At 38.0% G+C, this 27,950-nt stretch overlaps 2 protein-coding genes and 1 pseudogene across 2 annotated transcripts; 2 read left to right on the top strand and 1 right to left on the bottom strand.

Annotated features, from left to right (window-relative positions):
* Positions 1 to 219: 219 nt before the first annotated feature.
* On the bottom strand, positions 220 to 22,516 carry LOC140548913 (uncharacterized). Its single transcript, XM_072672098.1, has 5 exons — positions 22,350 to 22,516; positions 20,402 to 21,566; positions 5,221 to 5,835; positions 1,918 to 1,927; positions 220 to 1,444 (listed from the first exon to the last, which is right to left on the bottom strand). The coding sequence occupies exons 2-5, from the start codon at positions 21,429 to 21,431 to the stop codon at positions 889 to 891; spliced, it is 2,211 nt and encodes a 736-aa protein (XP_072528199.1). The 5' UTR covers positions 21,432 to 21,566; positions 22,350 to 22,516; the 3' UTR covers positions 220 to 888.
* Positions 9,715 to 15,286, top strand: LOC140548908 (uncharacterized). The gene is made up of 2 exons (XM_072672091.1): positions 9,715 to 11,449; positions 12,434 to 15,286. The coding sequence occupies exon 2, from the start codon at positions 12,504 to 12,506 to the stop codon at positions 13,446 to 13,448; it is 945 nt and encodes a 314-aa protein (XP_072528192.1). The 5' UTR covers positions 9,715 to 11,449; positions 12,434 to 12,503; the 3' UTR covers positions 13,449 to 15,286.
* On the top strand, positions 16,449 to 17,091 carry LOC140548900 (uncharacterized; annotated as a pseudogene).
* Positions 22,517 to 27,950: the final 5,434 nt, after the last annotated feature.

Below are 27,950 nucleotides of genomic sequence, written 5' to 3'. Positions count from 1 at the left end.
TTTACGTGCACACATAATATTTGACAACCTGGATGTCAAAATAAATGAGTTTGAGGACACATCGGTTCCCAGTTTCCATACCACGTGAGGATAAACCAGCTGACTAGGTACTAAAGACACTTGTCATGAAGAGGTTAAATAATTCTGAGAGTGCAGTCATTAAAAGAAGCAGTTTGTGTTTAATGTGGAGAAAGCAATTTCTTTTATTGGTCTTGTTTAATTGGTTTAAAGCAGACAGCTGAAATTTTGTACATTTTGCAAAAAAAATTAAACAGTGGGGGTTAATTTTTTTTTATTGCAACTGTATACACAAGCATCTTACCTATAAAACACTCATCATTACACACAATCACTCCTGAAACCACTCTCCCAGGTGAAGTTTTACTACAGTTCAGTAACTGGGAAGATTCTAGGTGGATCTCTGATTAAAATCCTTGCTTGTGCAGCAGTAGCAAATACCTTTTTTTGGGTGGTTCAGCGAAAAAATAGGTTATTCAGTCTAACTTTCTCAGGGGACAACACACATGAGATTAGGGTTAGGGTTCATTAGGACGGGCATGAATCAAAATGGTCCTACTGAAAGAGAAGTTCACCCCTATGTTATTCTCACGTATATTTAATTCCGCCCAGATAGGGCTTGTGCTGGCCAAGAGCTAAGATGCATATGCCATCTGAAACCAGCTATCAGCAAAGACGTCCTGAGCTGTTTTTAGCAAGGTAATAGCATTGACAACACTGACAAATAAGCCACCAAAGGAAAAAAAAGTAAGTAAACAACCACATATTATTAACTATGGAGATTCTTTATTTGCATATATTATGAATAGGGTCACAGACTAACAACTGACAGACTAAAGCACAAAGCTGTACTTTAGGACCTGGACATCTTCAGTGTATGGGCTTCTCTCCAATGTGAATGAGCTGGTGTCGAAGGAGATGACTCTGTTGATTGAAACTCTTCCCACAATTTGAGCAGTAATATGGTTTATCTCCTGTGTGAATACGCTGGTGTGTGTTGAGATGACTCTGTTGATTAAAACTCTTCCCACAGTCTGAGCAGTGATACGGCTTCTCTCCTGTGTGAATGAGCTGGTGTGTGTTGAGATGACTCTGATGAGTAAAACTCTTCCCACAGTCTGAGCAGTGATACGGTTTCTCTCCTGTGTGAATGCGCTGGTGTGTTTTGAGATGACTCTGATTATTAAAACTCTTTCCACAGTCTGAGCAAGGATATGGTTTCTCTCCTGTGTGAATACGCTGGTGCTGTTGGAAGTTACTCTGATGATTAAAACTCCTCCCACAGTCTGAGCAATGATACGGTTTCTCTCCTGTATGAATGCGCTGGTGTTGTTGGAGATTACTTGGATTATTAAAACTCTTCCCACAGTCTGAGCAATAAAATGGTTTCTCTCCTGTGTGAATGCGCTGATGTCGAACAAAATGACTCTGTTTATGAAAACTCTTCCCACAGTTTGAGCAGTGGTGAGTTTTCTTCTCGTCTGTAATGTTTTGCATTTGTCTGCAAGGTATAGGAGAGGACATTCACTGAGAATTGGAGATTTTTCTTGATGCTATATTCTTCCCCTCTTTCAACAGCTTAACAGTCTTCTAATTGTGTGTATTGGGGAAAGTACATTTCAACAAGGTTGCAAAGTTGACACTAGGAGCAGGAGAAGACTTGGAACACGACAGGATTCATTTCTGGAAAAAAAAAACAAAGAAAGAAACCTAAGCTCAATGCAAAAATGCAGGAGAATCCTAGTTTGTGATGTAAAATGAAAATTATGATGGTGGGGTTATAATTAAAACATTAAACAAACCATTTGATTCAGACTTTCAACAATTTGTAGGCTTGTGTTTCTGTAGACTTAAGAATTAATGCAGCAGCTACAACCATGTGTAATATCACCAAAACACATTAATGAGCCTATTCCAATGGCAGCCATTCAATTCTTCAAAAGCTGGTCAGGTCACGATAATGTCATGCTTAAGCATTTGCACACTTTCCATCACTTCTGTTCTTGTAAATTTCTGTACTGATTTTCCTGTGTGCCTCTACCACTTTCTAAAAAACAAATCTTTATATATTTGATATATAACAATATCTATATATTCTCATATATAATGAGGCTATATATTTACAATAAATTTAAACTGAAGTATTTTACTTGTATGCCACATGTTCTTAATATGCTGGGTAGAAAAACACTAAATATGCAAAGTATGGGTTCTCCAGCAGTTTAAACTAAAAACCATTACAGTTAGCATGAAGGGTTGGTTGTCTCTGACTAGTAGGGGTTGTGTGCAGTACTTTACCTAGGAAGACCCAATAATTGACAGGACCACAGCTGATGCTTTTGGTCTCAGGACTCAACCAGTAAAGGTGCTAAAGCTACAATTTTGTTCTGAGGTATCTGACACCAATGAGCATGAGCACCAATGCCCTGGGTGCCTACGGCCCTTTCTTGGATCGCATACTAGAAAAATACCTGGATATTTTTTTAAGATGTTCTGATCTAGTCGTCCAGACATTACAGCTTGATTTTTTCAGGTGTGCTAATTGAATGGCTGATTGGTACCTATGGGTATGTATTCATAAACAGGTATTACACACTTTAGCATTTTTTTAGGCTGTTATTGCATAGTCAATTCCCTGATGTGAATTTACAGTCTTGTGGTCCCTGTGACACAGAATGAATTCATATCTACAACAGAATTGTACTAGTGAAAACAAAACGTCCAATCTAAATGTTAGAACCCCAGTGCGAAACCCCAAGCCCTGCTCCTCAGTGTCCGGAATAATGAAGAGCCCCCAGCTAAAAATAACGGCTCTGCAGTGAAGCTGTAGTGTCTTCCAGCCTGGGCTACAGAGCGCTCAGCCTTGCTGTTTAAAGTAAGCTAGTTTCTCCTTAAGAAAGGAACATGGGGAGCCTGTCTCTGCTCCTTACCGCACAGGGGGTGTTCTCTCCCTCCAGACTCTCAGCACTGCAAACCGCAGGCTTTCAAAATAAACCAACACCTGCTCAGCTCCCAAACCAGCTCTGTTCCTACATAAACAAAAACGTCACAATCTCACATTACCGGTGCTTCAGAATACGATAATATATAATATATATATGATATATGAGCTAAAAACGTCTTCCTAGTCTTGGACCGCGCGCTCCCTTAGACACGCCCACGAAGGCCACTGATAGGCTCCGCGCTCAGGGACAGCCCACAGTATAAAAGCTTAGCTTCAAATCAAAGTCTTGCAGATTTTCTTCAAAATGAAATGCCTGAGGAACCAGTTAGCAGCTCGCATGAAAGATATGACTTTAACCCCCCAGACCAGAGAACGATTACCCCAATAAACCAACTGTTCATCAAAGCTAACTAGGAGAAGATCATCAAGCAGCTCCTGGACGAAGCTGCTTCTGTGTTCTCTTCAATGTTGCTCCTTCTGAAAGGGTTTCTATGTGTCTAAGAGTAAATGTAGAACAGTGTGATGAAGAGTGGAGCATCTCTAGAACTAAGACTGAATCTGAGTCTTCCAAGAGGTGGGCCTTGTCACACAAATAATTTACTGCATACTTTTAAAAAAAAACTGTATTGTTAAAAATGCAACTACTTGATGATAAGTCCACTTTTTTTTTTTAGAGTTTACAGTTCTGTGGAACAAAATATCTTTCAAATGATCTTTCCAGAAGCTACAAGCTGTTCATATTCATTCATGTTTATGGCATTGTTCTTCTACCTAAGCAGCAATAAAAATACAGTACAGCTTCATTGTGTTTTCTGTAAAAAATCTTTAATGACTGATTCATGATTCCTGGAATATGCAACATGCTAGCCATAGGAAATCATACACCACTGGGATAAGACAATTATTGTTAGAATGCATGCATTTAAAACTATTGAAAAATATTAAAAAGTAAAAAAAAACCCTTAAACCTAAAGCATACTTTAACACTCAGGATTCTGGCCAGAAAATTAAAACACAACTGCCTGGTCCCTGGCTGTTCTGCTTTTCAGAAGCCATACAAATATCAGAAACAAGATATGAGATCCATTCACTCCACCCGTGCACTGTGGAAACCTCAATACTTCAAAGCTATTCAAAATACCATGCAGTTTTCTTCCCCTAGGAGGAAACTTGCTAGTCATTTCAGTGTCAAAACAAAAACAGCGAGAGAATGACAGCACTAATTTGCATAACATCCCTTCTCCTGTGGAAATTATGTGAGATATCTGATTGAAAGCGGCCACAGGAGATGCATTTAAAATTCCAGATGTGAACAACTATGCATTTTGGCAATCACTTGCCTAAAAGATGCACATTAATGCCAGGTGTGAAAAGGGCCAATGATTAATCACATGAAATAAACAACATAAACCTTGCTTGCCAGCCAGTGTATAGAATGAACAACCCTGTAATAACTAACCAAAAAAAAAAAAAAAAAAAAGGCAATTTCTTGGGAATACACCCAAGAGGGTTTTGCAAAGCCACAAATCAGCATCATATTTAGTGACATTATACTAAATAATTTGGGTAAATCCTTAAATCACAAGAGTCACTTTAGATAATATATTAGGAATATCCTCTTGTACCTCTGGGACAGTGACAGTGGTTTAATCCACAGAGATTTAACATGGATTTACTGGATGAAACTGATTTAAATTTTTGTAACTCAGTCGTTTGAAAAGAGTCCATGACTTAGTTCATGAGCTCTCCCTGAATTGATGTGTCCTTCAATGTTGGAAACTCCTCTCAACACCAGTGAGAAAAAAAAACAAAGTGGAAGCTGGCATTGCATCAAGAACCCATCCAGAGCTCCTCGGTCTTGTTGCTGAGCAACTTGCACGGTCAGGGAAAAAAGCAAGGAATTTTGCAGAGAGTTCCAACTACATGTCATCCAGTTTCTACTGAAAGCCAATGCACTTTTAAACTGATTTTGCATTCACATGAAGATCTCAACAGGTTCCCCACAGTTTCATATTTGGGGGTAGCGCAAGGCTAGAGTGAAGCAGGGTTTAAAATGTTTGTCCTCAACAAACATGTTACCCAAGTTTTTGAAATCTGGGTCAGGCCATATTATGGTTTATATCACTGTCTATTTCCATTACTGTTCCGAATGCATTTGTGTGTTTTAAATGTATTTGAATGCCTGAAGCTCTTCTCACAGTCTGAGCAGTAATACGGTTTCGCTCCAGTGTGAATGAGCTGGTGTTGAATGAGATGACTCTCTTGAGAAAAACTCTTCTCACAGTCTGCGCAGTAATATGGTTTCAGTCCAGTGTGAATGCGCTGGTGTAGGTGGAGTGTACTCCGATGATTAAAACACTTCCCACAGTCTGAGCAGCGATACGGTTTCTCTCCTGTGTGAATACGCTGGTGAGTTTTAAGATTACTCTGTCTAGTAAAACCCTTCCCACACTCTGAACAGTGATACGGTTTCTCTCCTGTGTGAATGCGCTGGTGTGTTTTGAGATTATTCGGCCTAGTAAAACTCTTCCCACACTCTGAGCAGTGATATGGTTTCTCTCCTGTGTGAATGTGCTGGTGAAGTTGGAGAGTCCTTTGATGATTAAAACTGATCCCACACTCTGAACAGTGATACGGCTTCTCTCCAGTATGAATGAACTGGTGGTGTTGGAGAATACTCTGTCGATTAAAACTCTTCCCACAGTGTAAGCATTGAAATGGTTTCTCTCCTGTGTGAATGCGCTGGTGTGTTTTGAGATGACTGTGTTGATTGAAACTTACTCCACACTCTGAGCATTGAAATGGTTTCTCTCCTGTGTGAATGCGCTGGTGTGTTTTGAGATGACTGTGTTGCTTAAAAGTTTTTCCACAGTCTGAGCAGTGGAAAATTTTCTTCTTGCCTGTTCTTTTCTGTATTTGTCTATGAGGTGTAGGAGATGTTCGCTGAGTATTGGATATTTTTCTAGGTGCCATGTTCTTCCCCTCTTTCTTCATGAAATCTGCTGATTGTCTGTATTTGTAAAGCTAAATTTCAACCAGGTAGAAACGTCAACACTAGCAGCAGGAGAAGACTTGGAACAGGATGGCATTCATTTCTGGAAAATACAAACAAAACTTATATTCAATGCAAAATGCTGTACAATACTATGTTTGGGTGGCAAATGGAAATCATTTGATTCAGATTTCAACCTTTAACAGATATGCCTTTTTTAGGCTTTTGACTTAACTAAATTCTAACTAAAAAAAGACAGACATAAAGTGCTTCTGTAGACTTCTAAATTCTTTCAATTGCTACAAACATCATTTACATCCCCAAAAAAGATTAATAAGCACATTCCAGAAGCAGACATGCAAGCCTTTAGTCTGGAATGAAAATCGCAGTTTTCTTTTCTTTGATTGGTTGGTATCTTATAGTATGGCCTCTATACTCCGGCCTTTGTCTCGTGAAGTTATTTCTGAGACATGTTTAGTTTGGGTGGGGGTTGCTTGTCAATGGCTGGTAGATTAAGAGATGGTGGGTGATTGAGGGCTGTTAAGAGGGGGCTTGTAAAATGTGAGAACTATTCAGGAGTTTGATAGTTTAGTTAACAGTCCCCGAGAACCCATTACTCTGCACAGTTTTTCTACCCAGAAAATTAGGAACTTTGTATGAGTAAAGATTTAAAAATTTAAAAAATAATACTTTTAACACTTAATAGTGTTAGTGTCAACAAGGAAAAAGAAAAAATAACTTTGAACATAGACATCAATATGTTAAATTTTAAATTAAAATACAATTTGATATAACGTCTCGTTTATGCATTTCATTTTTCAATGAAAAATTGCTGCTGCTCCAGTGCATTGTGCTTACTTTTATGTAAATATTTCATTTAAAAAATGACTCTTTAACATAAACTAATATTTAAAATTGAATTAAGCCTAAAGAAATTCATTTCGCAAACTTAAGATAAGAAAATAAAGTACACAATAACTCAATATATTTAATCATGTGTTAAAGTATTTGTCCTCTGCACAGTACAGCAATCTACAAACTACACATCTCTCAGGAAGAACTCCATTCTGCTCTAAAATGTACTGCTCCACAAATAACTGCACATAAATTCCCACATTGTGGAACATCTGCATATATGAGTGTTTCTACACTCATTCCACCTCCATGCTGAATCTCATCATCTATTTTACACAGAGTTTTATAAAGCCTCATAAAGATATACTTTCTGTACACAGACAGACTCTGGCGTGGAGAAACACATGAGCATAAAGGAGAGATCTCTACAGTCAGCATGAAGGAGTTTAGAAACAGCAGCAGCACAATCTCACTTTAACCCCCCAGACCAGAGAACTATTACCCCAATAAACCAACTGTCAGGGTTTCTAAGTAGCTGAAAGCTCCTGTAGATCTGAAACCCAGCAGAAACCAACTGTTCATCAAAGCTAACTAGGAGAAGATCATCAAGCAGCTCCTGGACGAAGCTGCTTCTGTGTTCTCTTCAATGTTGCTCCTTCTGAAAGGGTTTCTATGTGTCTAAGAGTAAATGTAGAACAGTGTGATGAAGAGTGGAGCACCTCCATACCTTCAACAGTAGAGCTGATGGTGTTCCTCCAGCAGAGCAGTCTGAGCACAGAGGTGTGGAGGTGCTGATCACAGCTGGATCTGCTGCTTCTCCACGTTACTGGAGACCGGGCTACAGTTAGCCCCACCTTCCATATTCTCCTACAGAGAAGCTCTTCATGGTAAAAGAGCGGCCAGCAGATGTCCAGAGTCCGCTGGATGAAACTATTAGAAGATGTGGATCAATAGATCTCAATGGCTTCGTCTCTGGATCTGAGCAGATACAGTAACCAGCCCTGATCCACCTTAACGCTCAACAGTCTGCTGTATTTGTGCACAAAAGACTCCAGCTACAGCTCTGCTGAGGAGCCAATCGGACTTTAGAACTCTGGCAACTAGCTGTCAAAATAAAGGCCCTGGACCGCTACGAGGCTTAGCATAGCTGCAGCCGAGACAGGCGGTGTTTCTCGGTTCCAAAGTGAATGACCCTCTGTATAGAGCCCAGAAATGCAGCCTACGTTCGGATCGATTTGGAAGTCGCAACAGATGAATGTTTCCCGGTCCTCAGTTAAGTTATGTACAAGAAAGCCTCCAGAGCACTGTTCTTTTAAAATTATAATTATTTTCTGTTAAGAAACAAACAAAAGTTTCCAATCGCAATTGCAAGAGGTGGGACATTTTACAGCGACGTCACTATGCATTAGGCTTTGTAACGCAGCTGAGGTTAACCTCAAAGTTGCAAAACTTTTATTTTGACAGCCAGTTGCCAGCTGTAACGTCATTGGCTCCAAAAGCGGAACTACAGTTCTGCAGTCTGATTGGCTCCTCAGCGAAGCTCCGGAGGTTTGCAGCTGGAGTCGTTTGTGTAGAAACGGTTGATTCAACTTTAACTAGGTTTAACTTTAAGTGGAGAAGCAGCAGATCCAGCTGTGATCAGCACCTCCACACCTCTGTGCTCAGACTGCTCTGCTGGAGGAACACCATCAGCTCTACTGTTGAAGGTATGGAGGTGCTCCACTCTTCATCACACTGTTCTACATTTACTCTTAGACACATAGAAACCCATAGTAAGAGTAACTAATCACACTGTTACTTAATAATATAGCTATATATTTACATTAGAGATGGACAACATGTTATTGGATCCTGAGTGAGAATGTCTGTTTCATAAGGTGTTCAGCAGTATTACATAACCGGGGAAAACAGTAGTTATAATCTGCTACAGAGGAAAAATTATTGTAATTATTGTATTTAATTGGATTACAGGTATATTTAGGTACAAAATAGGATGATTTACTTGCATTATTACATTCCAGCCTTATTCTTATTTCTTTTTTCGCTTGTCAAGTGTACAAAAAAAATTCCACCTCAGGTCCACCTGCCCAGTTCTATGTTTATAACTGGTTGTGCCATCTTAGGTAACAAGTGCAATGAAATGGAAAGCAAAAGAGAAAAGAGAAATTTGCATGGGGTATAACCAGCACAACAGTTTAGAATGTCCTGAAATAGCACTGAGGTACTAACAGCCACACATCAAACAGATCAGTCAGGAAAAACAGAAAGCAAATTAGACTAGGGTTAGGGTTAGGGTTATCTGTTGAGTAAAATGTTAAACGTCTGAATCAGATGTTTTCTTCAATTATAACCTCTCATCCTGCACTGAGTTTATGTTTTTTTTCTTTGTCCTTTTCAGAAATAAATGCTCTCCAGTAACAAGTCTTCTCCTGCTCCTAGTGTCAACTTTCGTACCTGGTTGAATTTGAACTTTATGGATACACACGGCCAGAAGATGTTAAGAGGATGCTGAAAGAGGAAAAATATGGCATCCAGAGAAATTGTCCATACTCCGCGAATATCATCTCCTACACCTCAGAGACAAATGCAGAAAATAACAGGCAAAAAGAAAACTTGCCACTGTTCAGACTGTGGGAAGAGCTTTAATCATCAGAGCCATCTCAAAATACACCAGCGCATTCACACTGGAGAGAAGCCATATCACTGCTCAGACTGTGAGAAGAGTTTTAATCAACAGGGTGCTCTCCAACAACACCAGCACATTCACATGGGGAAGAAACCCAATTACTGCTCAGCATTTCCCTCGAAATATCCAATATCCTTTGGATTGGAAAGCCAATTAAACGGACCATTACTGCCAAAACAACATTTATTTGGTTACAATTCCCTGCCAGAATAACAATTTGCCCATTAATCTCCTAAAATCTTGTTTACATCTTATGAAAAAAGTTCAACCTTGTTTGCCACCACTAATGAGAGCTTCACTAAATATAATTCCACTCCTATTATCTTTATTTTTGTTATTCAACATGAAATTACCTGCTTATATAGAAGGTCTCTCTATATGTTAAATGCGTAGAAAAGTGTTTAATTTTTGCCTTTTTTGCAGTCTGAGCAGAGAGGTGTGGACTGCTGATCACAGCTGGATCTGCTGCTTCTCCACTTTACTGGAGACTGGGCTAAAGTTATTAGAAGATGTGAATCAGCACTGAATCCGCCTTAATGGTCAACAGTCTGCTGTGTTTGCGCACTACGGAGCTGCGACGGCATTTTAAAAATAAAAGCCAGCGCGAAATATGGTTTTGGTGTTAAACGAGTGCAATTCTCCTTTATACTTCATTCCGCTCTAAAAATAACTGCAGTTATTTTTCCACAAATAAAAAGCCACAAATCCCCCCTCCCACATGTGCAATTGCAATAATCTGTAAATAATACTGTTCTTGCTTTTTTACTTCTTATTTATATTGTGTATATAGTGTATAGCATATGAATTCACACCAAGTTAAAATATATTTATATGAATGGAACTTATATGTACAATAAAACTTATTCAATTTATTAACTCTAATATTAGATCAAATAAAACTTTGTTAAAATCGTGAAATCATTAAGAGAACATTTCTGAATGTTTAAAACCTACAGCTGACAATTGTGAAATTGATTTAATTATGTTAAGGGGGGTTAACTTCAGTTTTTTCATTTAATGATGATGGGGAAAACAGTTAATTCTAACTTCATAATCTTGTAGATAATCTTGATGTTAATGTTGAAAGTCTGATACTGATTCAGCGTTGATGTGGGTAATTGAGCTGATGTCACATTATTGAGTATATATACATTGAAAGCTCTCTAAAGATAGATAATAATAATAACTGTAAATGTCTTTTGACACATCAAAAACACAACATATACTATTTATAAGAAGCCAATTAAGCACATATGGAGTGTTTTGAGGGTAACCATATTTTATTTTATTTTTTGTTTAGATATGTCACAAAATAACATTTACATCAATGTCGATTTGGAATAAATTGGATGTGCACAAATAAATACATTCTAGCACCAGAGATCAACTTTGATGCATTAGTTAGTAGAAAAATAAAGATTCATTGTAATTTTGTATCTGGGTTTGACAAATAAGTTGATTTTAGTAGAATTGTAATATTTGATAGTGATGAAGTGTGCTGTGTTTTTGATCAGGTAAAGATAGCAGTAAACAAGGTAAGCCTCACAGCGCAGCGGACTTTTATGTTGGCAGCTATTTGTCAGCTGTAACGCCATTGGCTCCTGAGCGAAAGTCGAGGTCTGCACTCTGATTGGTCCGGAGCTCCGCAGCTGCAGACTGTGGAGCGTTAAGGTGGATCAGGGCTGGTTACTGTATCTGCTCAGATCCAGAGACGAAGCCATTGAGATCTATTGATCCACATCTTCTAATAGTTTCATCCAGCGGACTCTGGACATCTGCTGGCCGCTCTTTTACCATGAAGAGCTTCTCTGTAGGAGAATATGGAAGGTGGGGCTAACTGTAGCCCGGTCTCCAGTAAAGTGGAGAAGCAGCAGATCCAGCTGTGATCAGCACCTCCACACCTCTGTGCTCAGACTGCTCTGCTGGAGGAACACCATCAGCTCTACTGTTGAAGGTATGGAGGTGCTCCACTCTTCATCACACTGTTCTACATTTACTCTTAGACACATAGAAACCCTTTTAGAAGGAGCAACATTGAAGAGAACACAGAAGCAGCTTCGTCCAGGAGCTGCTTGATGATCTTCTCCTAGTTAGCTTTGATGAACAGTTGGTTTCTGCTGGGTTTCAGATCTACAGGAGCTTTCAGCTACTTAGAAACCCTGACAGTTGGTTTATTGGGGTAATAGTTCTCTGGTCTGGGGGGTTAAAGTGAGATTGTGCTGCTGTTGTTTCTAAACTCCTTCATGCTGACTGTAGAGATCTCTCCTTTATGCTCATGTGTTTCTCCACGCCAGAGTCTGTCTGTGTACAGAAAGTATATCTATATAAACACAGTATTTATACTGTTTGAATAGTAATTTACTGAAACTCTAAATTAAATATTCTAATAATGTGAGATACTGGATTTTTATAAGATAATTAAATTTTGATGTTTCACTTTTAAGATGCACCAGTCAATGTGCATAATTTGAAACATGGCACTTTTTAACTAGGAGAGCTAAGATATGGAGGCCATACCTCAAGATAACCTTGTAACCTCATCAACAGTCAGAATCATAAGGCCAGATTGGAATTGGCAAAGAAATACTGAGATTTGCATGTAGATTTCCATTCCAGATTGCAGGCTTGCATGGCTGCTTCTGGAATGGGCTCATTTAATTTTTTTGGGTGATGTAACTCATGCTTGTAGCAGCTGAATGAATGTTGACTGCATATCTACATAAACATTATGTTGTTGTCTATCTGCCTATCTTCAGCATTAATATTTGCACATATGTTGAGGAACAATGTTGAAAGCCTGAATTAAATTGTATGTTGAATTATCACCTAACCCTAACCCTCCAAAAAGGTTCCCCAAATTAATAATTTGCATTTCCCACCCCAAACTAGGATTCCCCAGCATTTTGTATTAAGATTTTTTTTTCTTTGTTTCTTCCAGAAATGAATGCCATCCTGTTAAAAGTCTTCTCCTGCTCCTAGTGTCAGCTTTTCGAAGCTGCTGAAACAGGATGACCATGGCATCCAGAGAAATTTCCAATACTCAGCAAACATCCTCTCTAACACTGTATGGACAAATGCAGAAAAGTACAGGCAAGAACAAATCTCATCACTGCTCGGACTGTGGGAAGTGTTTTTGTCAACTGAGTAATCTTAAAGCACACCAGCGCATTCACACAGGGGAGAAGCCCTATCACTGCTCAGATTGTGGAAAGAATTTTACTTCACAGAGTAATCTCAAAACACACCAGCTCATTCACACTGGAGAAAAACCGTATCAGTGCTCAGAGTGTGGGAAGAGTTTTAATCATAAGAGTCATCTCCAACAACACCAGCGCATTCACACAGGAATAAAGCCGTATCAGTGCTCAGAGTGTAAGAAAAGTTTTAATCAACAAATTACACTCCAGCGACACCAGCGCATTCACACAGGACTGAAGCCTTTTTATTGCTCAGAATGTAGGAAGAGTTTTTCTCAAGAGAGTCATCTCCTTCGACACCAGCGCATTCACACAGGAGAAAAGCCATATCACTGCTCAGACTGTGGAAAGAGTTTTAATCATCAGAGTAACCTCCAACAACACCAGCGTATTCACACAGGAGTGAAACCTTATTACTGCTCAGAGTGTGAGATGTGTTTTTCTCAAGAGAGTAATCTCCTTCGACACCAGCGTGTTCATACTGGAGAAAAACCATATCACTGCTCAGACTGTGAGAAGAGTTTTTCTCAAGAGTGTCATCTCCTTCGACACCAGCGTGTTCACACTGGAGAGACACCATATCATTGCTCACAGTGTGAGAAAAGCTTCAGGTATTCAAATACATTTAAGAGACACAAGTGTATTAAGATCAGTGACACTATAACCATTTCAGGTCCCAATCCAGACTTAAAAATAATGGGTAACTTGTTCATAGAGGAAAAAAAATCTGTTCCTCAAGCATATTCAGAAAGCTAAATAGATTTTTTAGCTGCCAGTTCCAGCCTACAGCCCATACATTGAAGATGTTTTTTTTGGGGGGTATTTCTTTTTGCTTACCTCCGAGTGGACGTACAAGACTTTTTTCTTGTTTTTGTGTTATTTTGGGTTATGTTGAAAATGTCACACTTTGTTGATTGGGAAGTCTTGGAAGGCAGCACAACTGAGGACTGATTATGTGCGAGTAGAAAATGCCAAAAGACTGGGCTGCATTTCACATGATAGCAGAGGATATTTGTAAATTGGAAAAATAACTAGTTCAACAGTACACAAAATTTCCTAGGAAGTGAGTAATTTTAATTACATTATATTTAGAAGCATAAAGTGCTATACACTCTGGTGTTGATATTAGATTTGATGAAACATAGTAGAACAGCAGCAGATGGCTTGGCACCTTAAACCATCTCTGACTGCCGAAAGTTCACACTGAACCTTAGACAGCTTGGATTCTGTGGCTCTCCCTCCAGACGCCAGGAGCTTTTCCAAATGTAATCCATCTGAAATAAGGGTTTGGTAATAGATTGTTGAGATCAGTTATGCTGAACTCAGTAATGCAAAAAAAATAAATAATTTCCCTGATGTATTTTATTATTAAATGGTTCCACAAACAAAACTGTAAAAACAATACTCAAATTATGTCACATCTATTCAGTGCCAAAATAGATTTTGGTGAACTGATACAGTTCTGTGGTGCACTGTCTAAGTTCTTTAGAATGATGTCTTTCTTTTGGATATTCCGCCTTAAATATTACAGCACTTGCATCCTAGTTGGGTGTCTGAAAGTTTAACATAATTTAAGGTGAAACTGGAAAAAATAGTAAAAGTAAAGCTAACTTTATTAAAAATCCATGGCATTTACGGCATTTCATCACAGTCTAAAATAATGTTAGCCATATATAAAAGGAGCTAGCATAAACTTTGGAATGATATGAAAATATGTGTCTATAGAAAAACATAATGTTAATTTTGATGTTGCTCACAGGCATCAACAACCAGACATGAGCATAAATCTTAGTTGACATCATAAACAGTGATCATATGTAACCACACCTGCTTTACATGCTTAACTCTGTAACACTGTAGTCTTATCAGTAAGAATGTTTCAGTAATGAACTCTGGCTGGTATGCTAACAGGGAGGATTGCCAGCCTACATTTTCGCCTACCAAAAAAAGAACAACATCTTGAGAACAATGAGAGTACAAACACAAAAATCGATTTCACCTTATTAATGATCTTTCATTTGTCATCTTGGTCTCCTTGGCGGCTAGGCATGGCATTATGTGGGTATAAATAACACATACATACAAATAAATAAATATATAAATAAATACACGTACACACACACATTCTAATAGTTTCGTCTAGTGGTAGCCAATCGAAGCTTTCTGGGGTGCTGAAGCTTTCCTCCTAACTCTAAAAAAGGTTAATTACTCAAATCTCCATGACACATTACACTTTGGCTGCGCCGAGTGGCCAAAATCACAAAGTGCTTTGTGTGTATGTTAAACATGGGCATTTGTTCCAAAAAAGTTCCAAAATGTATTTGTTGTTGGGTGCGTACATCCAAGGAGAATAATTAATAAACAAGTAGTGATGACAGAATAATGTTACGTATTTCATTACAATACATATACAACAGTATAAAATATAAATATAAGAATAAAATACGTTTCAGTTTCTGTTTTTCTCTCTCTCAGTCCTCAAACGAACCACCAAGCTCTCGCGCAAGAATCAAGCATCGACACAGTGGTTCAAAGCAAAGGGTGTCATTTTTTTGGGACATGCCTTGAAGCTTCAGATACAAGGGTGACATATGAAGATCTATTTGCCGTTCGGCTGTTTGACCTTCTCTGTAGGAGAATATGGAAGGTGGGGCTAACTTTAGCCCTTTCCACACTCACGCCTCACACATCCTCTTAAATGTCAATGTCAAATCCATCTGATTAATATTACATGACTCTGTTTAAAGGACACACCACTGAGAAATAAATAATTTCTCAGATCAGACCAAATTTATTTTTATAGTGCTTTTTACAACTAATGTTGCAAAGCAGCTTTACAGAATCTGGTAATAGGACAACAGATCAACAAAAACATAAAACCCCCAATTGCAAGCCAAAGGTGAGAGTGGCAAGGAGAAACTTTCCTAAGCTGGAGAAAGAAATCTTGAAAGGAATGTCTCATGTAAATCTAGGTGAGCATACAATGTACACTTACCCTGTTTCCTAAGAAGCCCAGTATAATCAATCATACTTATAGAGACACTTGACCAAGTTCCTTTAAATCAATCAGAAAAGTAAAGGTCTAACTTTAGCAAAATTAATCTATTTGAACTAAAGACAATTTTGAAGCTGTGGAAAGAGAGAACCGAGTCTATTGGACAATACACAGGTATTGGACATAACCAGTACAACAGTTTGGAATGTTCTGAAATGTTCAGACAAATCAATCAAGGAAAACAGCAGCTTACAAACATTGTGAGAACTGTGGAGAAAACCCCCAATATAAGAGTCAGTGACATCACAACCTCCACAGGGAAGGGGTGAATTTATCTCAATTCAGCATTTGAAGAAGACAATATAGAAGCCAGATTTAAATTAGAGAAACTTAGGTTTGCATCCCTGATTGCAGGCTAAAATGGAATATTTGTAATGGGCTCATTGGATCTTATTTGGTGATTTAGTGAAGCTACAAGTCTGTGAAATTGAAAAAAAAAAAAAAAATTCTTTAATTATCCCCTCCATTTTTTGTTTCCCGGTTCAATCATTTTCATTTTCCATCCAAAACTAGAGTTCTCATGCATTTTGCATTGATCTTTTTTTTTTTTTTCTTTGTTTCTAATAGAATTGAATGCTGTCCTGTTCCGAATCTTCTCTTGCTCTTATCAATTTTTTTTTACCTGGTTGAAATAAGGCTTCACATACACACACATTTAGAAGATTTCACAAAGATGTTAAACTGCTGAAAGAGAGAAAAGACATGGCATCCAGAAAAATCTCAGCAAGTACTCAGCAAACGTCCTGTCCAACACCTCACAGACAAATGCGAAATACCGGAAAGGAGAAAACTCACCACTGCTCAGACTGTGGGAGAAGTTTTAATCACCAGAGTACGCTCCAACAACACCAACGCATTTACACAGGAGAGAAACCCTATCACTGCTCAGACTGTGAAAAGAGTTTTAGCCACCAGAGTCATCTCAGAACACATCAGCTTATTCACACAGGAGAGAAACCATATCACTGCTCAGACTGTGGGAAGAGGTTTAATCGATAAAGTCATCTCCTTTGACACCAGCGCATTCACACTGGAGAGAAACCATATCACTGCTCAGACTGTGAGGAAAGTTTTAACCATCAGATATCTCTTCTTTAACACCAGCATGTTCACACAGGAGAGAAACTGTATCACTGCTCGGAATGTGAGAAGAGTTTTACTACACAGAGTAATCTCCAACAACACCAGCATGTTCACACAGGAGAGAAACCATATAACTGCTCAGACTGTGGAAAGAGTTTTAATACACTCCGGCAACACCGCCGCATTCACACAGGATCCTCCCAAACAGAAACGTTCTTCTCTGTCTTGCTAGTCAGGCTCAGTGTTTTTCCAGATGTCTAACATGTAGGCTACTAAAATACATATTGCCCCAGAAGGGATACATTGGTTATATTCACTCATTTTAGGCTAAACAATAGTTTATTAAAATCGTGAATAAATAAGCTCATAAAGGTTAATTTGTCTATCCTAAAGGGGTAAATAATTTAACATCATTAAATGTATACTTGTCTATACTAGGAGTGCACACTAGTGAAAAAGAGTCAGGCCATAGGATGGAGGAGTTGATCTCACCATAATGTTTTGCTGCCTTTTTTTCTATTTCCCAGGAGCCATGTCTGCAGTGTGGGTCAGAGGGTGGTGGTTTAGAGGAAGTGCAGGCTTACTGAGCATGTCTTTAAAGACATTACTGGAATTCTGGGTAATGTAGACTGTACTATCTGGAACCTTTCTAAACCAGGGTTTGTGCAGAGAGCTAAATGGGTATTCCCAAAATATTTATTTACTGGTAAAAAGTAGAAATGTTATCCTTTCTCAAAGTAGTATTGCAATCATTAATATTGCATGATGCTGGATTGCAATACCCTTATAATAATGTATATGTGTTAAGTGTGTGTTTAACATAGTGGAATTTACCAAAGAGAATATGGTTGGTATTGTGGCTTAGTACTGGACCTATGAGAAAAATGGGAAATTAGAAATCATTTAGCATTTTAACCATTCTGACAATCTAATTGTCTTCTTAAAGCTGTTCTTCATATCGCTTCAAAAACACAATTAACATAGCTGTGAGCATACTGCATGTATTTCAGCAACAGTACAGTTACTGGCTATCAGATCTTCTCTTAACACAACTGTAGGGTTTGGGTTGGTTCTATTAAAATGTTTTGATGACAATTCAGGGCAAAAATGATTATTCAGCATTGGATTGGATGATTGATTTATTGAATTTAATGTTGACATTCTAACATTGGTTTGACATCTATTCAGTGATATATGGCTTTCTGGGAAGTGACTCCACAGCAATGCAACGAAAAACTTCTCTACCACTACTATTTTAATTAATATTTTTTTATAGTTTGTTTTGGTGTGAACAACTCTTCTCATTTTAATAATCTGATTGTACCTGACCATTTTTTACACATCAAAATCTAAAGTATGCTTGAAATATGCAAACATGCATAGTGCTAAAAAAAATTCAGAACAACTTATGAACTAAAGCCTTTTATTTTTATTCATGTATTGTGCCCTCCTATTAACATGTCTAATTTTTGGATGGGCGCTTTTGCATTTTTCTGTTGTCATTTTCATCATTCAAAACAAATAACATATTTGCCTATGCTAATTTAATTTAAGATTTTTGCAGTGTGTAGCTCGTAACATTTGCATCTAATTATTAGGGGTGTAAACGTACATTAAAGTTATGGTTTGGTTCGCACCATAGTTTGGACCTTTCAGTTCACTACAAATGTGGTACCAAAAAAAAACCCAAAAGCTACGTAAAACCTAGCTTTAATTTAAGCAGTCTTGAAAGGTAGAGACATCATTGTTATAATAATAATAATAATAATAATAATAATATTGCTATTTTTAGCCACTTCTTTGGCAAATATGTAAAAAGTGCATATGAAGTATGTACACTGAATTTTCTAACCTTACTCAGGTTAGCTAACTTTGAACAAGTTTACATTATATTTAGGCCATAGGCATGATTTTGTAAGTATGTATTTTATTTAGAAAAGAATTCCCCAATTACTCGGTCTATCAAGGCCATACTACAGCATTCCAATCACAAATCTGAAAGCCAGATTGAAATCTGAAAAATTAATATAGACTATAAACATCTGACCCCCTTTTTTTAAGAGATCTTAACATAATACATATAAAGAATTTAATTGTAACATACATGCAGAACCTCAGTAATTTCCTTACTCCCTTCCCTAATTCCCTTACTAGTCTTTATTAGCTTTACTTCACTTTTTAAATTTTAATTTCTTTTGTTCATTAAAAACTTAAAATTTACCTTAAGTGCCAGATTCCTAATCAAGAGGTCTCAGACTCACTATATACACACTGTTCTTATCCTTTTCTTTCCTTTTTATTAAAAGTTATTTTGCATGCATAGCTGTAATACAATTACAATAAGTAAATAAAATAAAGTTTTTAGCATCTGATGCTGCTTACCATAACCTGTGTTGATTTCTGGAAGAAGATCTTCCAGGTCAGTGAAGAATGTTTAATGTATTGTAAAATGTGGCTTTAGAATGTCCTCACCTTCTGAGCTTATCAGGAGGTGGGGTGCAGACAAGAGATATATAAAATGACTGTAAACAAAGAATCCGTTTCATCAAAAGCAAAATAAAGCAAATCTGCAGTTCTGGATATTAGAGGACCAATTGGAGCTAGTGTGAATAAACCTTCCATATTTTTGGGATGTTTCTTTTTTTTTTTACTTCAAAATCTGCCAGTTTGGTGATGTTCTCACACTATATATATTTCTTTGTGGTTTCAGACTAGCAGATCCATCAGATCCATCACCTGATTTGAGACAAAAACTGGTTCAGAATAAGCTCAGCTGTAATAAAACATGCAGTGCCAGACATGCTAAACTTTGGCATGAGCTGGCTTGAGTCTGCTGTTCAGTGTCGGAGAGGCATAGAGCTAAATGTTTTCATGACACATTAAAAGTGTGGTGTGTCAAAAGAAAATCCTTTTCTTTGCATGACCAGGTAGATCAACACTGACTTATCGATTGGCATAATTGCAATGGGAATTTATTGTTATGAAAAACCCTTTTTTTTTTAAACAAAAGAATATTTAGGATTTTTCTTGGCAAGCATCCAAACATTTTCAAGGTTGGTGGGGCCCGGTGTAACATCTTTTAATAGGCCCCAAAATTTAGAATCGATACACTCTTAAATTCAACAAATATTTTGATTTTATATATTTTAATACTGCTGCTTTTGTGGAGTGCCTTGCAATAGTAATTTCACACATTTATTGTTGACAGTATTATTTCCTTTATTTATTTACATTTAATTTTATATAAACACCGGCACCAAAAGAAATTGCTTTGTACACCAGATACTTGGTGAATGAAGATTCTTATTGGTACACTACGCTTTGGGGCAGGTACCACACCTTCTCATTGGGTGTATGGATCATAGGCTGGGCTTAGTGTTTATCCAAAAAAAAAAAAAAATTATATATATATATATATATATATATATATTGGCTTAATGCAAAGACAAAAAGATGCATTTTTAAATCACCAGATGTTCTTCCCATACTGGGAAGCAGCGATTCGGTTTCACTCATGTATGAATGCGCTGGTGTCTATGGAGATGACTTTGTTGATTAAAACTCTTCTCACAGTCTGAGCAGTGATACGGCTTCTCTCCCGTGTGAATGCGCTGATGTATTTTGAGGTTACTCTGACGATTAAAACTCTTCTCACACTCTGAACAGTAATATGGTTTCTCTCCTGTGTGAATGCGCTGGTGTCGAAGGAGATGACTCTGTTGATTAAAACTTTTCTGACACTCTGAGCAGTGATATGGTTTCTCTCCTGAGTGAGTTCGCTGGTGTACTTGGAGAGTCCAATGATGAGTAAAACACTTCCCACAGTCTGAGCAGTTATATGGTTTTTCTCCTGTGTGAATTCTCTGGTGTTGAAGGAAATTACTCTCTTGAGAAAATCTTTTCCCACACTGTGAGCAGTAATATGGTTTCTCTCCTGTGTGAATGCGTTGGTGTCGAAGGAGAGTACTCTGCTGATTGAAAGTCTTCGCACACACTGAGCAGTGATACGGTTTCTCTCCAGTGTGAATGCGCTGATGTTGTTGGAGAGTCCTCTGATGATTGAAACTCTTCCCACAGTCTGAGCAAACAAACGGTTTCTCTCCTGTGTGAATGCGCTGGTGTAGCTGAAGAGACCTTTGATGATTAAAACTTTTCCCACAATCTAAGCAGTGATACTGCTTTGCTCCTTTGTGAATGTGTTTGTGTCGAAGGAGATGACTCTGTTGATTAAATCTCTTCCCACAGTCTGAGCAGTAATATGGCTTCTCTCCTGTGTGAATGCGCTGGTGTGTTTTGAGATAACTTTGTTGATTAAATCTCTTCCCACAGTCTGAGCAGCAATACGGTTTTTCTCCTGTATGAATGCGCTGATGTAGTTGAAGAGTTCTCTGATGATTAAAACTCTTCCCACAGTGTGAGCAGAGATACGGTTTCTCTCCTGTGTGAATCAGCAGGTGTGTTTTTAAATGACTCTGTTGAGTAAAACTCTTGCCACACTCAGAGCAGTGGTGAGTTTTCTTCTTGCTTGTACCTTTCTGCATTTGTCTGCCAGTTGTACAAGAGGACATTTGCTGAGTATTGGATTTTTTTCTGGATGCCATGTTCTTCCCTTTTTAAGCAGCTGAATGTCTTTGTGAAATCTTCTGATTGTGTGTATTTGTGAAGCTGAATTTCAACCAGGTAGGAAAGTTGACACTAGGAGCAGGAGAAGACTTGCAACCAGACAGCATTCATTTCTAGAAGAATTAAAAAAAAAAAAAAAAAAAAAAAAAGGATCATTGCAAAATGTAAGATAATTGTAGTTTGGGAGGTAATTTATTATTATGAAGTGCTGAAATCATGAGTCACAAGAAAAGATTAATGGGAATTTTAGAAACAGCCATGCAAACCTGCAACATCTGAAACTGAAATCTACATACAACTCTCTGCATTTCTTTGCAAATCTGGCTTTTCAATTCATACTGCTGGTGAATGGTTGGTATTTTGAAATATGGTCTGTATATTGTGGAAAATGAACTGCTATGTTCCACAAATAACTACATTAATTCCCACATTGTGGAACATCTGCATATATGAATGTTTCTGCACTCATTCCACCTCCATGCTGAATCTCATCATCTATTTTACACAGAGTTTTATAAAGCCTCATAAAGATATACTTTCTGTACACAGACAGACTCTGGCGTGGAGAAACACATGAGCATAAAGGAGAGATCTCTACAGTCAGCATGAAGGAGTTTAGAAACAACAGCAGCACAATCTCACTTTAACCCCCCAGACCAGAGAACTATTACCCCAATAAACCAACTGTCAGGGTTTCTAAGTAGCTGAAAGCTCCTGTAGATCTGAAACCCAGCAGAAACCAACTGTTCATCAAAGCTAACTAGGAGAAGATCATCAAGCAGCTCCTGGACGAAGCTGCTTCTGTGTTCTCTTCAATGTTGCTCCTTCTGAAAGGGTTTCTATGTGTCTAAGAGTAAATGTAGAACAGTGTGATGAAGAGTGGAGCACCTCCATACCTTCAACAGTAGAGCTGATGGTGTTCCTCCAGCAGAGCAGTCTGAGCACAGAGGTGTGGAGGTGCTGATCACAGCTGGATCTGCTGCTTCTCCACTTAAAGTTAAACCTAGTTAAAGTTGAATCAACCGTTTCTACACACAAGAGCTCCGGAGCTCCACCGAGGCGGCAATCAAAACAGCAGAACTCTACTTCCGCTCAGGAGCCAATGGCTGTAAAGCTGGGAACTACCTGTCAAAATAAAAGTCCTGCAGAACTATGAGGTTTACCTCTTATCCTTAACTGCTCAATAACACAACCCTATTCTTGATCATCAAATATTATCATATCTACTAAACCAGCTTTTACTGGTTATACTAAGCTTTTACGAGCCCATTTTTAAACCCATATAACAAAAGGACACTGAATCAGTGTTCCTTTTTTCTAATGCATACATTTTTTGTGCTTTCCGCATCCACAAAAGCTCAAAGGCTCTGCCCTACACTGGGCTTAGACAGAAAAAAAACAATATACATTTGGGAATATTATTATAACCCGTTTAACAGCCGGGTTCATAAACAGGGGATTAGTGACAAGTATTTTCCAACTCTATTATCAATGAATTATTTACTATTAGATCACATAGACTTAAGTGCACTGTTAAGAAGGCTACATAACACCTACATAAGATAGATAGATAGATAGATAGATCACTTTATTTATCCCACAGGGAAAGTCAGTTTTTACAGCAGCAAAATCAAACAAGAGAGCAGCATGATAGAGGCATAAAAGCGTAAAAAGTGATTGTAGTGCAGTAATAATTACATTAATATAATGTAATATACAGAATGAATTATGTGTAATATAACAGTGCAGTAACTACATTAATATAATGTAGTGATGTAAGGCATCCTGGGGTATCATTACAGTATAGAGTTTTAAAGTGGCAGTGCAGATGACAGAGCTGTGTGGCAGTACATACTGATGAACAGAATAGTGTCCGATTGAGAAACAGCGGGACTGTTCTATTATATTAAGCACTTCATGACAACTAACACAAACATACATAAATATTTATAAATGGTTATTCAAAAAGGGATCCATTTTCATAAAGGCTGTATTTTGATGTCAAGTGACAGATTTTTAATGACATTGTGTCATTACATTTTCTGGGGGGGAATGATTGTGGTGTGTCAGGGTGAGACAGTGCTGATACTACACAAAGGAGTGTTCAGGAATCTAAAACACAATGGAATAACAGGTGATTCTTACATTACCGTAAACTGCATGGAAACTCTATCAGTAAGCCTGAGTGTATGGACCCTAATTCTACATGATACTGGTTTGTTTATACATGGCTTTTTATGCGATCAAGTGAAATCCATCCATAATTCGATCACCAAAAATGCTGTAAATGCCAAGTGTAAAGAAACTTTGTGAATCAGTGTGTAATCTGCTTCACAAATACTTTTTTAAAACACATTAATTATAAATAAATGAAGTATATTTGTTGAAGTAATAATAATAATAATAATAATAATAGTTTATGATATATAGTCTTATTTTATTATAGATCATTCATTATTCATTTATGGGTGAGTTCATGTAGTACTTTACTTAAGGTGTTTTTAACAAACCTAGCAGAATTGAACTAAACTGTGCTGTTTTTAAGAGTAAACACATAGTAAATTTAGCGGTATGAGCTTTAATAAATGCAACATTATACAAGCCAACATCGTATTACATGAAACACATTATTAATAAAATTAATATATTCCCAATATTATTCTTCCTCTGATGCCAACATGCCTCCATCACCCAAATCATCTGACATTAGATTGCAACAAACACCAATTTTAAGTGTTTTTTTATTTTAATTGACTTTGCAGCATTGCAGACATGGCCTGATAGACATCCAGTTCATCCATCCAGTCAACTCATTTTACCCTCTACTAACATTACAAACTCTTCACACACACTGTTTCCCAAAACAAAAAAGGCCAGCAGAGGAGAAAAAAGTCTGTTTATCTTATAGACACTATAGTGTGTATAGCTAATTACATATGCTGTGACATCTTGTTGGAGTTTTAAAACATTTGAACGCTTGCTAAAGGTAGAGGAATTGAGTTAAAATTATGGTAACCAAGAAAGAAAACAAAACTCTCTCTTCAGTATTACTGGTGATTATTTGATTGTGGCATTGACACTGTTGCAATTAGTCAAGACACAGAAAATCCCAGAAAAAAAACAGGATTCAAAGTGTTGAGTGCGGTCAACATTTCTTTTCTACAATAAAAAAATCTACACTAGTTCATGCTATGGTCCACTTCTGTACTCACCATTGCTGACTGGGCTCCACAAGCCTTGTCCTTTCTGAGATGTCAATCTTAAAACTTAACATATACACATATAAATTTCACTTGTATGTGTTATTTTGCTATAGTGGGTCATAGGCCTAAATGTAGAAACAATTCAAATACAGTGGAATTAAAAGGGCTGGACTCACTAAGCCTACAAATGTGTGATTTGTAGTTGTGAGCAGTGCGCAAGTTGTTTTCCAAAAAAGTCTATATTTCACTTCTCTTATTGCTAACTTTAAAATAATTCAGGCATTTTAACAGGCATTTACTAACTCTGCATCTGTGCCTGGACAGACAGAAGCAACTTGAACTATCTCCCCAAACCAATATCATAGTCCTGCTCACACATGGGTTTTCTACTTTAAGCCCAGTTACCAGTTAAAGTTGGAACCTGTATTTTACTCAGAGAAAGATGTTTTGGTGTTTTAGAGCCCAGCCCCATCACTGCTCGTAGTGCATTTATGTACATTCAAATCATGTGAATGCCAGAAGTTCTTCCCATTCTCTGAGTTGTGATATGGTTTCACTCCGGTGTGGATGCACTGGTGTGTTTTGAGATTACTCTGACGATTAAAACTTTTCCCACAGTCTGAGCAGTGATATGGTATCTCTCCAGTGTGAATGCGTTGGTGGTGTTTGATTGACCTCTGATGATTAAAACTTTTCCCACAGTCTGAGCAGTGATATGGTTTCTCTCCTGTATGAATACGCTGATGTTCTTGGAGAGACCTCTGATGATTAAAACTCTTCCCACAGTCTGAACAGTGATGCTGCTTTATTTCGGTGTGAATGCGCTGGTGTCGAAGGAGAGCACTCTGCTGATTAAAGCTCTTCTCACAGTATGAGCAGTGGTAAGGCTTCTCTCCTGTGTGAATGCGCTGATGTCGAAGGATAGTACTCTGATGATTAAAACTCTTCCCACACACTGAGCAGTAATATGGTTTCTCTCCAGTGTGAATGCGCTGATGTTGTTTGATAGACCTCTGATGATTAAAACTCTTCCCACACTCTGAGCAGTGATATGGTTTCTCTCCAGTGTGAATGCGCTGGTGATCTTGGAGAGACCTCTGATGATTAAAACTCTTCCCACACTCTGAACATTGATATGGCTTTAATTTTGAATGAATGTGTTTGTGCCGAAGGAGAGCACTCTGTTGATTAAATCTTTTCCCACATTCTGAACAGTGATGTGGTTTCTCTCCAGTGTGAATGCGTTGGTGTGTTTTGAGATGGCACTGTTGACTAAAACTCTTCCCACACTCTGAACAGCAATACGGTTTTTCTCCAGTGTGAATGCGCTGGTGTTTTTGGAAAGTCCTCTGATGGGTATAACTCTTTCCACACTCTAAACAATGATACAGTTTCTCTCCTGAGTGAATAAGCAGGTGTGCTTTGAGGTGACTCACTCTAGTAAAACTCTTTCCACACTCTGAGCAAAGGTGGGTTTTCTTCTTGTCTGTATTTTTCTGCATTTGGCTGTCTGATGTAGGCGAGGATGTTTGCTGAGTATTGGAGATTTGTCTGGATGTCATGTTGTTCCCCTTTTTTAGCAGCCTAACATCTTTGGGAAATCTTCTGTTTATGTGACATTTATTTCTGGAAGAAATAAAAAGAAAACCCAGTACAAGTTGCAGAAGAATCCTAATGTGGGACAAAAAATGGGAATGTAATTGAGGAACACAAAAATAGAGGTAAGAGGTATAATTAAACCATTTGATTCAAACTTTCAACATTTTCCTTCAACTTACACTTACATTAGATTCTAAGGTAAACAGAGAAACAGAATGTTTCTGCAGGCTTCTGAATTCATTCAGTTGCCACAATATGAGTTACTTAACCGAAAAAGATTAATGTGACCATTCCAGAAGCAGCCATGCAAGCCTTCTTACTGAGTGGTTGGTATCTTGTGGTAGAGCCTCTATATTTGGATACCTTCACCCCTGCCCTGAGGAGGTTGTTTGTGAGGTCACAGACTGCAGTTTTTCTTTCTTTCTTTACAGCTCTCACAGTGTTTATCATCAACTACTACTTTTCTTAACTGACCCGTTTAATGCCTGGTTGTTAACACTTCAGTGGTATCTATTCATAGGACATCCCAAACTTTTGTACTGGTTATGCCCATGGTTATGCTTGTGCAATAACTCATCTCTTTCCACATCTTTAAAATTGTTTGTCTTTCTCCCAGTTTAAATTAAGAGCAGACATTCAGAGCTATTCACTATTTAAACAATCAGTACAACAGGGACACCTGGGCAACAAGAAACACCTGTGACTCATAATATTCCAATACTTATGCTTACTTGAAAAACCAGTGGGTTTAGAAAAGTGTCATGTTTTAAAGAAATGTGCGTTTTAGGGTGTGTGAAAAGTGCTTTTTTTTATTCATTATTTAAAAATGAAAGATGATTTGCAGTTACTGGTGCTTGCATGTTTAAATATTGTGAGAATGTATGCATATATGACCGTTTCTACACTCATTCCACCTCCATGCTGAATCTCATCATCTATTTTACACAGAGTTTTATAAAGCCTCATAAAGATATACTTTCTGTACACAGACAGACTCTGGCGTGGAGAAACACATGAGCATAAAGGAGAGATCTCTACAGTCAGCATGAAGGAGTTTAGAGACAACAGCAGCACAATCTCACTTTAACCCCCCAGACCAGAGAACTATTACCCCAATAAACCAACTGCCAGGGTTTCTAAGTAGCTGAAAGCTCCTGTAGATCTGAAACCCAGCAGAAACCAACTGTTCATCAAAGCTAACTAGGAGAAGATCATCAAGCAGCTCCTGGACGAAGCTGCTTCTGTGTTCTCTTCAATGTTGCTCCTTCTGAAAGGGTTTCTATGTGTCTAAGAGTAAATGTAGAACAGTGTGATGAGGAGTGGAGCACCTCCATACCTTCAACAGTAGAGCTGATGGTGTTCCTCCAGCAGAGCAGTCTGAGCACAGAGGTGTGGAGGTGCTGATCACAGCTGGATCTGCTGCTTCTCCACTTAAACCTAGTAAAAGTTCGGTCACCTTTTTCTGCACAAAAGAATCCAGCTGCAAACCTCCGGAGCTCCGATGAAGAGCCAATGCAGACTGCAGAACTCTACTTCCGCTCAGGGTGTTACAGTTGGAAACTAGCTGTCAAAATAAAAGTCCTACACCACTGTGAGGCTTACCGTGCTTCACTTGCTTCAACCTTTAACTGCTAAAAACCGACAGTTTCTGTCATCAAATATTATGTTACTAGAATCAAAAATGACACCACATCA

Source organism: Salminus brasiliensis, unplaced genomic scaffold (assembly GCF_030463535.1).
Source record: "Salminus brasiliensis unplaced genomic scaffold, fSalBra1.hap2 scaffold_49, whole genome shotgun sequence".
Taxonomy (NCBI): domain Eukaryota; kingdom Metazoa; phylum Chordata; class Actinopteri; order Characiformes; family Bryconidae; genus Salminus; species Salminus brasiliensis.
Note: the sequence above shows the minus strand (reverse complement) of the source record. Positions and strands in the feature narration are given on the sequence as shown.